The 12,572-nt window shown below is 44.3% G+C and overlaps 1 protein-coding gene and 1 long non-coding RNA gene across 3 annotated transcripts in view; one reads left to right on the plus strand and one right to left on the minus strand.

The window, feature by feature from the left end:
• The window catches only part of afap1l2 (actin filament associated protein 1 like 2), a 52,836-nt gene that overhangs the window by 5,813 nt on the left and 34,451 nt on the right, over positions 1 to 12,572 (minus strand). The window contains exons 5-12 of one of the 2 annotated variants that reach the window (XM_042507638.2): positions 5,351 to 5,462; positions 3,663 to 3,743; positions 3,011 to 3,222; positions 1,527 to 1,706; positions 1,298 to 1,384; positions 1,027 to 1,111; positions 778 to 882; positions 51 to 262 (exon numbers count right to left, since the gene is read on the minus strand). In XM_042507638.2, coding sequence (XP_042363572.2) covers positions 51 to 262; positions 778 to 882; positions 1,027 to 1,111; positions 1,298 to 1,384; positions 1,527 to 1,706; positions 3,011 to 3,222; positions 3,663 to 3,743; positions 5,351 to 5,462 — 1,074 coding nt within the window. The remainder of the gene's footprint in view (positions 1 to 50; positions 263 to 777; positions 883 to 1,026; positions 1,112 to 1,297; positions 1,385 to 1,526; positions 1,707 to 3,010; positions 3,223 to 3,662; positions 3,744 to 5,350; positions 5,463 to 12,572) is intronic. The other variant, XM_042507639.2, reaches the window with a different exon arrangement.
• The window catches only part of LOC148186326 (uncharacterized), a 40,318-nt gene continuing 33,214 nt past the window's right edge, over positions 5,469 to 12,572 (plus strand). The window contains exon 1 of the long non-coding RNA XR_015775075.1: positions 5,469 to 7,604. This is a non-coding gene — a long non-coding RNA (uncharacterized LOC148186326). The remainder of the gene's footprint in view (positions 7,605 to 12,572) is intronic.

Raw genomic sequence — 12,572 nt, forward strand, 5'->3', positions numbered from 1 at the left:
TAAAACATTTGTTTGCAAAGCAGCAGAAGTGTGCTGCAGCAGTTTTTTACCTCCAGGGTTGCCAGCTGTGTGCCGTCCATGTCGATCCTAAAGGAGTACAGGTGCTCGGGGCTGGGGTCGGGCAGAACGCTGCAGCCCCCCAGTGTCACAGCTGGCTGGCTCACTTTGTTTTTGCCTTTGTCCTGGTAAAACCATAGCTGTCCATTCTTTATGAGACACCAGCAGGTCCGCCATTGGCTGTTCACCAACACATTGAGGTAGCCTGACAAAGGAAAGAGGCGGTAACTTAAACATGATGCACCTGTAAGTTACATGATCATTATACCTCACCAACGGTTATCTACATTTGTTAAAAGGAATATTTCACCCCCCAAATGACCATTTGTATATCAGTTACTCACCATGTAATAAGTTCAATGTTGTTTTTTTCTTTTGTGTAAATGAGGAATCCAAAAACTGAATTGAAGTCATAGGGGTCCACATTTAACAACAGCAAAACTATATCAAAACATCTTGTTTGTATGTCTTTCTTAGTGAATCCAACAAAAATCTCCAGTGGCTGATTTGGGGCAGTGGTGGAGTGTTGTTTGCCCTGTAGGGCTGCCCAAGAATGGGGTGTAACAATGTCTATTTTTTTAAGGCTACATATGTGGAAATACTAGACATTTTCACTGGTACAAATCTAGAGTAACTGTTAAGAGTATAGGAACTGTGCCTGAGTGACAGTTCATGCTTTGGGACTTTTTAATCTGGCCCCACATGCACAGCAGATCTCACCTGAGGTGTCCATGGATTTCTCTGGGCTCTCTAATGAGGAGGGTTTCTTCTTTCCAATGTTCATGAGGTTGCTGAACTTCAAACCTGCCCCATATTTTTTCTTCACTGTGGATAGGAAGAGAATAATTCTTGACATTATTTTCTAGAACAGTTTTACTGTCAGATACTTAGAGCTGCATAATGTGCCAAATCCCATTATTTTAGACTGACTCAAGCCTGCGTAGAAGCGGAAAAATAAAAAAGTCTCACCATCTTTGTTTTCGGGAGTCTCAGCGTGGCTGTCAGTGCTGCTTCCACTCTCTGAAGCCACTGAGTGTCTCTCATTCAGTTCTCCCTGAAAGTTTAAGCATTTTGAGGCATTTAAAAGGCACGTTCATCAACTCATAACAAAAACAAAAACTGTTACCGAGCCCTATAGTTCAAGTAAAGCCAATCAAAAGCTGCTTAGACCTCCTCCAGAGGTTGTCTGATCATGGAACGACAAGTTACTTTAAAGCATTAAAGTCTGAAGTTAATTTACCTTTGTACAGATGAGCCTCGGGGAGTCGGACACAGAGTGCTGGTTGTCACAGTTTTCAGCCGGCTTGGGACTGATCTCCTGAATCACCTAATGTACAAGTGGTTGATAAGTGTCGACATAGTTTTATTTTTATGAAATCACTATCAAAACTGCAGAATTAACTTTTAAAAATGAGTCTGTGCATATAATAGTAAAAACATGACACTAGCTAATTTTTCCACTGGCTTACCCTCAGCCACTGCTCTGTCTGCTCCTTGCTCTGTAGGCCCAGCACGATGGCCTCCCCTCCAACGGGAATGACCTTCAGTTTGTGCTCTTTCCTCTTCAGCTGCTTCTCCTTGTAGACCACAGTGCAGCCCAGCAGGCTCACATCCAGCAGAGGCGTCTGTTCCTTGGAGCTCTTATAGCACTGAGAGAGGCAGAGGTAACACCGGACTCAGTAGGTACTTTGACGGAGGGTTTGTCAGCAAAATGACCAAAATGATTGTACCTTGTTAAATCCCTCTCCATCCCCTACAAGGTCACTAACAGTTAGTGTCATGTTGGTCTGGAACCCAGACGCTGCCCTCTTACTGCTATGAGGCAACATTAAAATGTATTTTAGCCACCTAAATAAATCAATATCTGTTCAACTGGTATATTCAGAGTATTTTTTTTTTTTTTTTTACCAGTTTTCCTAGCCATCAGACAGCCCGTTTCTGACAGGGAACTGAGGCTGTTATATCCATCTATGCTCTCTTCAAAACCACCAAACTAAAAAAAAAATAATAATTTTACATCGCAGAACACGTGAGTTGCTCGTCTAAACTGCCTCAGTTTTTGTTTATGTTATTGTGTGACCTGTTGTGTTTTAAAGGATGAGATCACATTTACCATAATCACACAATAAGACAAGCAGATGTCCAACCCCCGTCTTAAAACGTCCAACTTTAAAGCAGGAATAATGTGTGTACAGCCTGGTACAAAAAATGCTGTTTTTTTCTAACTCACCCATTTACATTTTATTAAGGCCCAAAATTATACAATTTAACGGCAGAGCTGCTTGAGTAACAGGCGGTCTGTGAGGCGTTGCTACAGTTTGTAAGCCAAATCAGCCCCTCATTCCTGCACAGCTCCAGGCTCTTGTCACTACTGACTCCAAAAAAACGAAGATGGGGATAGGCGAAATACAGATGTCGATTCATACAATCTATGAGACTAACTGATCAAGGCAGCGATAGACCAGCAACTGCAGAATAACTGTTTTTGTTAATAGAGTCTGGTGGCTTTAAAGAAAGTCAGAAAGGGCTCTCTGAGTGCAAGGTAAAGTGGAAAAATACTCTAAATATAGTTATAGTGCCCCCCCCCGACACACACACTTAAACTGCACAAAGACTGGCTGCTGGCATTATCTAAATTTTCTCATCATTCTCAGCCCAAATGAGGAGAGAACCATAACAGACTGTCCTACTTCATTTGTCCGCAGGTTGATTTATTGGATTCATGTTTTCCACTCTAAAAATATGTGGCAGGGAAAGCATGTGACAGCGAAACATGGAGTTCTAAATTTATTTTGAGGTTTTTCTTCCTTTAATCTTTTTCCATGTTAAGTTACATTGAACTGTTGTGATAAACAAACCCTTAATTAACCGCTCTGTGCTCATGACCTTCATTGTTGTCCACTAAACCCTCACTGGGGCTTTAATTCAGATTTCCAGGCAATCTTGTACCCACCAGCAGGCGATGGTCTTTGATGACACACAGCTGTTTGGCCCACTGGCCAAGCCACTTCTTCCTCCACAGGAAGGCACAGATCCTAGCGTCCTTCATGAGCTCAATGGACGCCTCTGCTGACGGCCACTGGTGCTGCGCCGATGGCGACTTCCCTCTGGTCACTTCCTCCTCATCGTAGGACTCGTACGAACTGCTGACTGCCTCCCCATCATCTAGAAAACACAGAAATGATAAGAAACTAAAACAAAGAGGGACAGCCGCAGAGTGAGGGGGGTGGAAAGGCATGAGTAGCAGCAACACACAGTTACACTGTTAAATGAGCATGAGGGACCAAATGATGTCAGCGACTCCTTGATCTTGATGACCTTCATCAATGGAAGAGGATTTCCTCACAACAGCCAGGCTGCAAATGAGCTGTTAAAGCATTGATTATAGATGGTGACGGGAAAAAGATAATAAAGGAAAACGACAAAATGGAGGAAATTGATAAGATGAGACTGATTAATGACTCTTGTCAAAGGTCTTGACATGACGTCATTTCTCTGCATGCAAGACACAGGTCATGCTGGACAGTGAGGACCGAGGGCATGCTGATTGGCCCGTGCACATGCCACATGTAAACACAGGCATCCAGTGATAGAGAGGTAGCTACCCCTGCTGATAACAGCATAGATCACACTGTCAGAGCTCTGTACTCGCATCCAGGGCCCTGAGAGGCCGAAACAGTCCAGATCTACACGACGTCAAAGGAAACAGGAAGAAGAAGGAGAAGAAAAAAGCAGCAAGATTGGAATAAATCCAAATGGAAAATGTATTGAGATAAATGTATTTAAAAGTCCACTGTTACAAATTACATTAAAGTAAATACAGGGCAGACCTGAATGCCTCAAAGTTTCAGTTGTTGCCATGGTAACTGATGTCCAAATCACTACCCCAATGCTCAGTATATTTACATACAGTAGACTGTATATGCATTATCTACATAATCACACCCAGATAGCCCATATAAGAAATCAAACATCAAGTTTTATCATTTATTCTCAGAAAAGGACATTTAAACTTAATAATAGTTTTGTGACTCAGATTCTAATCTAATACAGTAATCAGCATGATAAGAATTACTTAAAATGCCAAAAAACATCTCTGGGAATAATTTATTCGACTTTTGGGGAGCTGTCATGTTACTCTTCTTAATATACAGTCTATGGTTCGACCACAGGCTTACAGATACAATAGCAAGATGTCAAAAAAGTACTGTCTGGAGTAGTGTCAAAAATTTGTGAAGGTGACCCCTCCAAAAAGTGAGTGCCAGCCATCCCAAAGGAAACTAGTATCTCAGAAATCTACAGCCAGCTCACCTAAAAACTGTAAGTAACAGTTAAGCTGTCATTTCTTTTTTGTTCTCTAGGTATTATGGCTAATGTTACTGTGACCTGCATGCTGACTGTCATATTATTTTAAGATCATGGACTGAAAACTGATGTTTCTGGCTTATATCTCATTATCTCTCATCTCTCATTATCCCTTTCATCGATGCTGCATTTGATATTTCTCACTGATGCTTTGATGCCCAAAAGTTTTACGGGACAGCCCTATCGAAATAATCAAAGCCTGTCAATAATGAAATGTGATATTTATTGCTCAGGTCAGCAATAGTTATGAAAATGCTTGCTGTGGCCAATCCATGACAACGTGGCAATGGTACAATGATATTTAACCAATGTATCAATTCTGAAGAGACACCAGCATTGCACCGAACGTTGCATTCTCACTGTTACATCTGAGCAATTAGAGCCGCTTGTTTACCACAGCCCAACATACCGTGTTACTGCACTGTTACAGAAAAACACAGCTTTTTCTAGAATGTGGTCGTGGTGTTTAAGCGCATGATAGGCTTTTGTTTTTGGCATGGCGTAGGGTGCATGAAACCGCTTTCTTAGAAAACATTTTTTTCCCTGTTGAGCATATGTACGCAAGCAAGCGTCACTATTGTTTCAGCCTGTTTCCATTATGGTTAACAGCTCAGGCTCAGAAGTTTTCTAAAGAACAAGATATGCAACAGAGCAGATGACTGGCCTGGTAATGCACCCACCTCACAGGTTTGGGCTGGAAAATACAGCTGAAAAATATATGAACAGGAAAAGACACTCGTCTAATTTTTCAAGTGGAGATTTCAAGGTTTATTAGTCATGACCATGATGAGTATTTCCATGATGAAGTAGCCTCAAATGACGTGGGGCGAACACTTTCACAGTCAAATATGAGGAATTCCTCTTCACAGGAAAGTCTGTGAAACATGTTTGAAGAAGAAGTAAAATAACACTGAAGGAGAGTTCTTACCATTGAAAGTTTCCTCATATGGTTGAGCTTCCTCGTAGTAACTCTCTGACGTGTCTATGCAGGCTGGAGCCGGGACGCCAGGTAAAGGGAACGGCTCCCGACCCGCCAAACCCTGAGAGATAAGAGGAAGATGAGAAAAAGAGGGTGAGGGATTAAACACATCATTATCTATGTATCTTGATCCAATGCCCTGATGAGGAAAATTTCCAGGTTAATAACAATACACACACTAATGCACACAGACGCGCTTCCTCCCTCGGGCTAAACATGTGTCTAATCCAGCTGTCACTTCAGGAGTAAGAAGGGAATTCCTCGTGTAACCAATCCTCGTATGACCCTTTGCACTTGAGAGTTACATGGCTGCCTTCAGGGAAGAGTGTATATGTGTGTGAGTGTGGAAAAGAGATGGAAAGCTTGTATTTTAATGTGTGTGTGGGCCCTGTGGCTTTCCTGAAATCAATCAGCAGCAGTCTGGCCTCACTTCTGTCTTTCGTCTCATCTCCTGTGTGGTTAAGACTGTCTGTCGGCCCCTTCCCATCCTGCCGCTGGAAACCACCAGGCTCTCTGCTGCTTGGCTGCTTGACTCAGTTCATTTAGAATATCTCCATTACTTTAATACTCAAGTGAATTTCGTTAATGAGCTACGTGATCCAAAATACAGTTTAAAGACATCTGTCATCACTTTTCTCGTTTCGCTTTTCTCAAGGATGCGAAGTTATGAATTTTGAAGAATTTTGGTTCTTAGCTTTTGTTTGTGTCAAGGACCCCTGCATTGATACACATTAGGTTACGGACCCCCATTTGATAAGATTTTTGTTGTTAGATATGATTAAGATCAGAATTTCATTGCTGTTATCCAGAGTTGCAAAAAGTAGCTGATTAATCGATTAGATCAACTGAATATTCATCAGGAACTATTTTGATAATTGAATAATCTTTTTAATATTTTTTTAAGCAAAGAAGCCAGACATTTCCTGGTTTAGTGGTTTGTACTTTGATTCATTTCTTTGTCACATATGATAATAAACCAAATAGTTTTGATTTTGGACATAACATTTAAAGACATCACAGTAGGCATTGGGAAATTACACAGGATGTGTTTAACTATCTTCTGACATTTCATTAATGAGATGATTAATCAATGAATCAAGACAATAAAGGGCGTACTAATCCATACGGAAATTAACTGTTTGCAGTCCTATCATCAGCAACTGAGGAGATAAACCTATGATCAGATTAGTCACTATTTTGACCTTTACTGACATTTAGCTAACTTCTATAATGAATGAAATACTAAAAATGAACTATTCCCAGTTGTTTTGGGGACCCCTGGTTTAGAATCACAGATCTAGACAATTACACTGCATATTTCCTGACTGTGTTTCATCATCTATCAGATAGCAACAGATTTTGCTCATGTCTATGTTAGGTGTTACACAGCCACCCATCTGTCAATTGCTGATGTAATTTCTGGAGAAATTTTGAGAAAACCACATCACGTCCAATTGCACCATGGATACAGTTAGTTTTTTGTTTGAGAAACATCCTGCACAGTTCCACAGAATATAAAACAAAGAACTTTTACTACACTTTTGAAGAATGTTGGGCCATGGCACTTTCATGCTCGGGGCCTAATATGTGCTTACTCTTAGTGAGAGTGTGTTTAATTATTGGGTCTCTGTGTATTAAAAGTATGACATAGACCATAAACTTTACATAATGATATATATATTAAGACATACATGTTTATATACAGGCTATGGTCAGACCTTCTCTATATGAAAAGTGTCCTGAGATAACTTTTGTCCTGATTGGTCCAGACCAGGCTGGTCCCGCCCATTTGACGTCTATGCCCGCCCAGTTCACGTGTACGTATTGAAACAGGTAGAAACTAGGGCAGCTGTGTAAACTAGAAAACAACTTTCAGTAGCAGTATTCTGTTTTAAAATTCAAAATTGATATACGAAAATGTTTCCAAACCAAGGACATATCAGGAGAAAGAGCTGCAGCCGCTGAACACCTGTACCTGCTGTAGCTAGCTTAGAAGTTGCAGCTGCTAGCTTATTTTCAGTTTTGAGAAACGTTTGTGCTTTATCAGCGCAAAGCTCACTTAATTCAACTCGGAAAGGATTTCACACAGAAATGCAAGCACGAGTGTAAGGACTGTGTGTTTTGGATATTTCCATTCCTTGGGAAAACGGCGTCTTTAGCTTTATTAGCATCAACACGGAGCGAAGCAGCACTGACTGGGAAGGTGAGTAGACTGTTTTCATGTTTATCTGGCGTCTGCTGTTTGTTGCTGTAGATTGTAGTGCTGTTTCTCTGTATTGTGTGCATTTGTTTGCCCGCGCTCAGCTGGTTGGGTTAGTGTATACAAAGCTGTTGCTATGGTGGTTTTGGGTACATATTTACGTGCCTTTTCGCAGTGGTTTGGGTCATGCTGATGTGTAATTGTGCCAGCGCAGCTGGTCATGCTGTGGTTGTGGGTTGTATGTATTTACGCATGGCGTGCGTATTTACTCAATGTTGGTGATTGTTGGTCCTGCTCAGCGGTATTTGGTATTTGCGCTGCGCAATTGTGCGCCGTCTTCTACCAACATATGCAAAACAAACAAAAAAAACCCACCGAATTATTGAATCATTTAAATTAAGTAATGCAAGTAATAACTCAAACACTAACAACATGTGCTTATGATGTATGCCTACAGGTAAATTCTCCCAATCTCCCCCACATCCTGATTTCTTTTTTATTTAGAGCATCTAATCCGGAAACGTTTCTTGGACACATGATTTACTGCTATACTCTGAGCTACAACTGCATAGTTTTGTTCTGTTCCCCTTCCTGCCCCTTTTAGCTCAGTTTTTTTACGTGAACCTTGTAACTTCTGGGATAAGAGCACGAGAAAGTCGCCACATACACAAGGAATCCTTTTCAGGTATACTGCATGAAAGTCAGCATTGTGTGAACTCATGTGGGAAGAGCTTGAATGTGTCAGACATCCAAAATCAAAAAAGCAGCTTTAAGACATTCAAACCTTCTCTCTGACTCATACCATTTGTTTAAACAGAAACTTCCCATCAGTTGAAATCTCTTCCTTAACCTGTGACCACACGTCTCCAGCTGTGATATATCTACAGTGGTAGGCAGAAGATCTGATATATGCAAGTTTCTTCTTGGTACACACTTAGATGACATACCAGCCCTAAAACGTCAGTTGCTTGGAAGATGAAATCTGTGTAATCTTTCCAGAGAGAGATAGATGACGGAGAGTGACTTCCCTAGTGGATGCAGAAGAAAGATGTAGAACTTGTTTAGACTTTTAAAGATGATTATGTAAAAGGGTTAACTGTTGTGTCAATGTGGAACAAAGGCAAAACAATGGGGGATAAGTCACTCAAGGACACAGCTTATATTAATATTGCAAAAGTCTGAAGTTGCCAGATATATTTTTTAAAAAAAGTTTTTTTTTTCAAAGTGAACTCTATGAAACCCGAACAGTTGAATGACAAAAAGCAATTTCTTAACAATGTCTTATGTTTCCTCCCACCACTGATCTGAACGCAGTCTGTATTCTGTCATATTCTCTGTAATTCCCCCAAGGCTGTCACATTTTCTGCAAGATCACAGAAATAAGGAACATAACCTCTTTAGCAGAAAAGCTGCATATATCATGCAAACTGTGCCCGAGGGGAGGCTGGCTTTGTGGAGAAGCATGAGTTGAACATCTCATAAGATCAGAGTTTGTTTAATTAAGGGTGGAGATCAGCTGGTCAAAACTGCTATTCCCCTCCTGCAATATAACTCTGAAATCAACTTTGGGAGTTTGACAATGTTTGGTTTGTAGCAATGCTTACTCTCTGAAATAACTAGAAATACCCCCTTTTGGTTGTATGCCAAGCAGTCAAGTTGCAGTTACAGTTTACATCTGTGTTTGTCAAGACATAGACAGTAAGAAATGCTTCAAATGTTGCTGCAAAAAAGCTACATAATATAAAACTAGGATGCTTTTTACACATCTAAGACCCAGCAAAACAAAAGATCTATGCTGTCAGCACAGTTTCAAGATGAGTATAACCACTTCAGTATCTGATCAAATGTCTCTCCATCTGTCCCTGACATATGACATTGAAAAGCCAGAAAAGGGATTTTGCAGAACATTTTGATGTCACAGTGAAGCTGACTTTTGACTTTTTGGATATAACGTCTGTCATGATTCCTGCATTCTCCTCCTCTCCTTCACTGCCAGTACTTTTCCACTCACCTCACTCTGCTCTGCTCCACCTGCTAGCCACGCCCACTGCTGCAGCCTGCTCTCCCCTCAGCTGCAGCTCATCTCCAATCAGTGCAGTATTTAAGACTCTCCAGTTCACTCACTCTTTGCCAGATTGTTCCTCTGCCATGCATGACTTTCCAGCGTTCCTTTGCCAGATTACCTGTTGCCGACTCAGCCTGTTCCCGACCAACCCTCCGTGCCTGCTACCCGGTGTACCTACCTGCCTTCTGTCCCCGACCACGTGCTTCGCTTCGGCGTTCTGCAATCCTGACGGCTCCACTGGCAAAGACCTCCCGCCGACCACGACGATCCTTCAGCCTCCTCCTCGACGGTACCGTTGCATTCTCGGACTGTTTCCACGGCTACGGATCCTCTGCCTGTCCCCGACCACGACCCAGCGTTATCCCCGACAACGCTGCCCCACGTGTTGTCGGCTTCCCGAGCTACGGGGTTTCCTGCTCTCCAGCCACGGTTGGTTCCAGCTCCGTGTCTTCATCTCGTTGGATTCCCAGAGACATTGTTGGGGTAATTCACCCGAAGAACGGACTGAACATTTGTGAGCTGAACTTTATTAAGTGTTGGTTATAAAAAGTTATTACCAACTGACTTTGAGTGTTAGCGTACTGCATCTGGGTTCATACACACCTAGTTTCAGTACAATCTGGCCAACAATGGACCCAGCAGACCCTAGCCCTCTGCAGTCTCGCCTAGCCCGTGTTGAAGGAATGCTCCAGCAACACGAGGCTCAGCTTTCCTCCAACGCTGCTGAGGCTCGCCATTCCGCCGGCGTTGGAGCGAGCTCTGACTCTGCTGGCTAACCAGGTTCAACAGATGGCCACCACGTTGACTCAACACGCTGTTCCTGGTTCGAGTCCTGCTGCGACGGCTCCCAACTCGGCGCCACCTCCCTGTTCCGCACCCGAACCCCGGGTGGGGACACCTGAACGCCTACGCTGGAGATCCAGAGGCTGCAATCCGCTTGACGAACTGCTCCATCCTGTTCGCTCTTCAGCCACGCACATTCGCCACTGAGGGAGCCAAAGTAGCCTTTGCTATCAACCATCTCACTGGCCGAGCACGATTATGGGGAACTGCGGAATGGGAGAGAGGTACGCCAGCTCATGCTTTCATTTCAAGCCTTCGCTGATGAACTACGGAAAGTGTTTGGTCCCGGTGTCCTTGTCCTGACGCTCCGAGTCTACTGAGTCAACGCCAAGGAAGTCGGACGGTCGACTCGCCATCGATTTCAGGACTCAGTGCCGCAGAGTAACTGGAACTGCCGCCCAGTGCGATGCCTTCCTCAACGGGCTAGCACCATACATCAAAGACGAACTGGTCTCTTTGAGCTCCTCATTCCCTCGATGGTCTCATCAATTGACCACAAGATTGGACAGGCGGATTCAGGCGCAGGAGGAAGGAGCAGCGCCTGGAGGGAGGTTCTCACCGGTTCCCAGGTCACCAGCGGGCATCACCACCCCCGGCAACGCTCCAAGCGGACTCGAGTCTGAGTGGGACGGAGCCAATGCAGGTTAGTCGCACCAGATTATCTGCTGAGGAGCGTGAGAGACGGCCGGGGAGACTCTGCCTGTACTGTGGACAGGCTGGACATTTCGCTTCCGTTGTCCAGTAAAAGGGGGCTCAGCAGTAGAGAGGGCATACCTGCTGAGCCGATCACAGAACTCTGCTTCCAGTCTCCGCCCCTGTTACACGCAGCAGCTCGTTGGGTAAAAAGACTCACACCCTGGCCGCAGCTTATTGACTCTGGTGCCGACGTGAACCTGATCGACGAGGAACTGGCTCACAGCTGGGACTAACCCTGGTCTCCTGTCACGTCCTGTTCGCTAACGCCCTGGATGGTCATCTTCTGGGTACCGTGACCCATCAGACTACTCCCGCTCCATGCTCCTGTCCGTACACATCACGCAGACCATTCAATTCCACGCCCCTGAGGTCCCCAGATCTGCCGCTGATCCTCGGATACCCCTGGCTGCGTCATCACAATCCCCACATTGACTGGTCCACCGTTCGACATTGTGGCATGGAGTCCGGCATGTCAGCAAACCTGTCTTCAGTGGAGGGAGTCTTCTAAGGGGATTTCCCGTTCCTGCACCGCTCCAGATCTCTCAGGGGTACCCACGGAGTACCACGACTACGGAGAGGTGTTTGACAAGGCCAGGGCCACCTCTGCCGCCCCCACCGCCTGATTGTGCCATCGACCTTCTTCCTGGAGCGGCCCCTCCGAAGGGTCGGCTCTACTCTCTCTCCGCACCAGAGAGAGAGGCCATGGACACCTACAACAGAGACTCTTAGCTGGTCTCATCCGACCGTCCTCATCTTCTGCCGGGCCGGGTTCTTCTTTGTGGGAAGAAGGACGGTTCACTGCGGCCCTGCATTGACTATAGGGGGTTGAACGAGATCACTGTTAAGAATCGTTACCTCTCCCTCTCATAGCTTCAGCATTCGAAAGCATTGCAAGGGGCCACCATCTTCACGAAACTTGATCTACGTAACGCCTACCACTTGGTTCAGATCCGTGAGGGGATGAGTGGAAGACGGCCTTCAATAATTTCCCCACTGGACACTATGAGTATTTGGTGATGCCTTTCGGGCTCACCAATGCTCCGGCAGTCTTCCAGGCCCTGATTAATGACGTCCTCAGAGACTATCTTAACAAGTTTGTGTTTGTCTATCTGGACGACATTCTGATATTTTCCCGTTCCAGACAAGAACACGTCCATCATGTGCAGACTGTTTTGCAGCGCCTCCTCAAGAACTCCTGTATGTAAAGGCGGAGAATGTGACTTCCATGCATCCTCTGTCTCCTTCCTCGGCTATATCATCAGTCACAACAGTATGGGAGATGGATCCTGCTAAGGTCTCCGCCGTTACCTCATGGCCTGTTCCCGATTCCCGTAAGCAGCTGCAACGCTTCCTCGGATTCGCCAATT

The sequence above is a fragment of the Plectropomus leopardus genome, chromosome 19 (assembly GCF_026936395.1).
Source record: "Plectropomus leopardus strain MGB_pleo_1.0 chromosome 19, ASM2693639v1, whole genome shotgun sequence".
In the NCBI taxonomy this organism is placed as follows: domain Eukaryota; kingdom Metazoa; phylum Chordata; class Actinopteri; order Perciformes; family Serranidae; genus Plectropomus; species Plectropomus leopardus.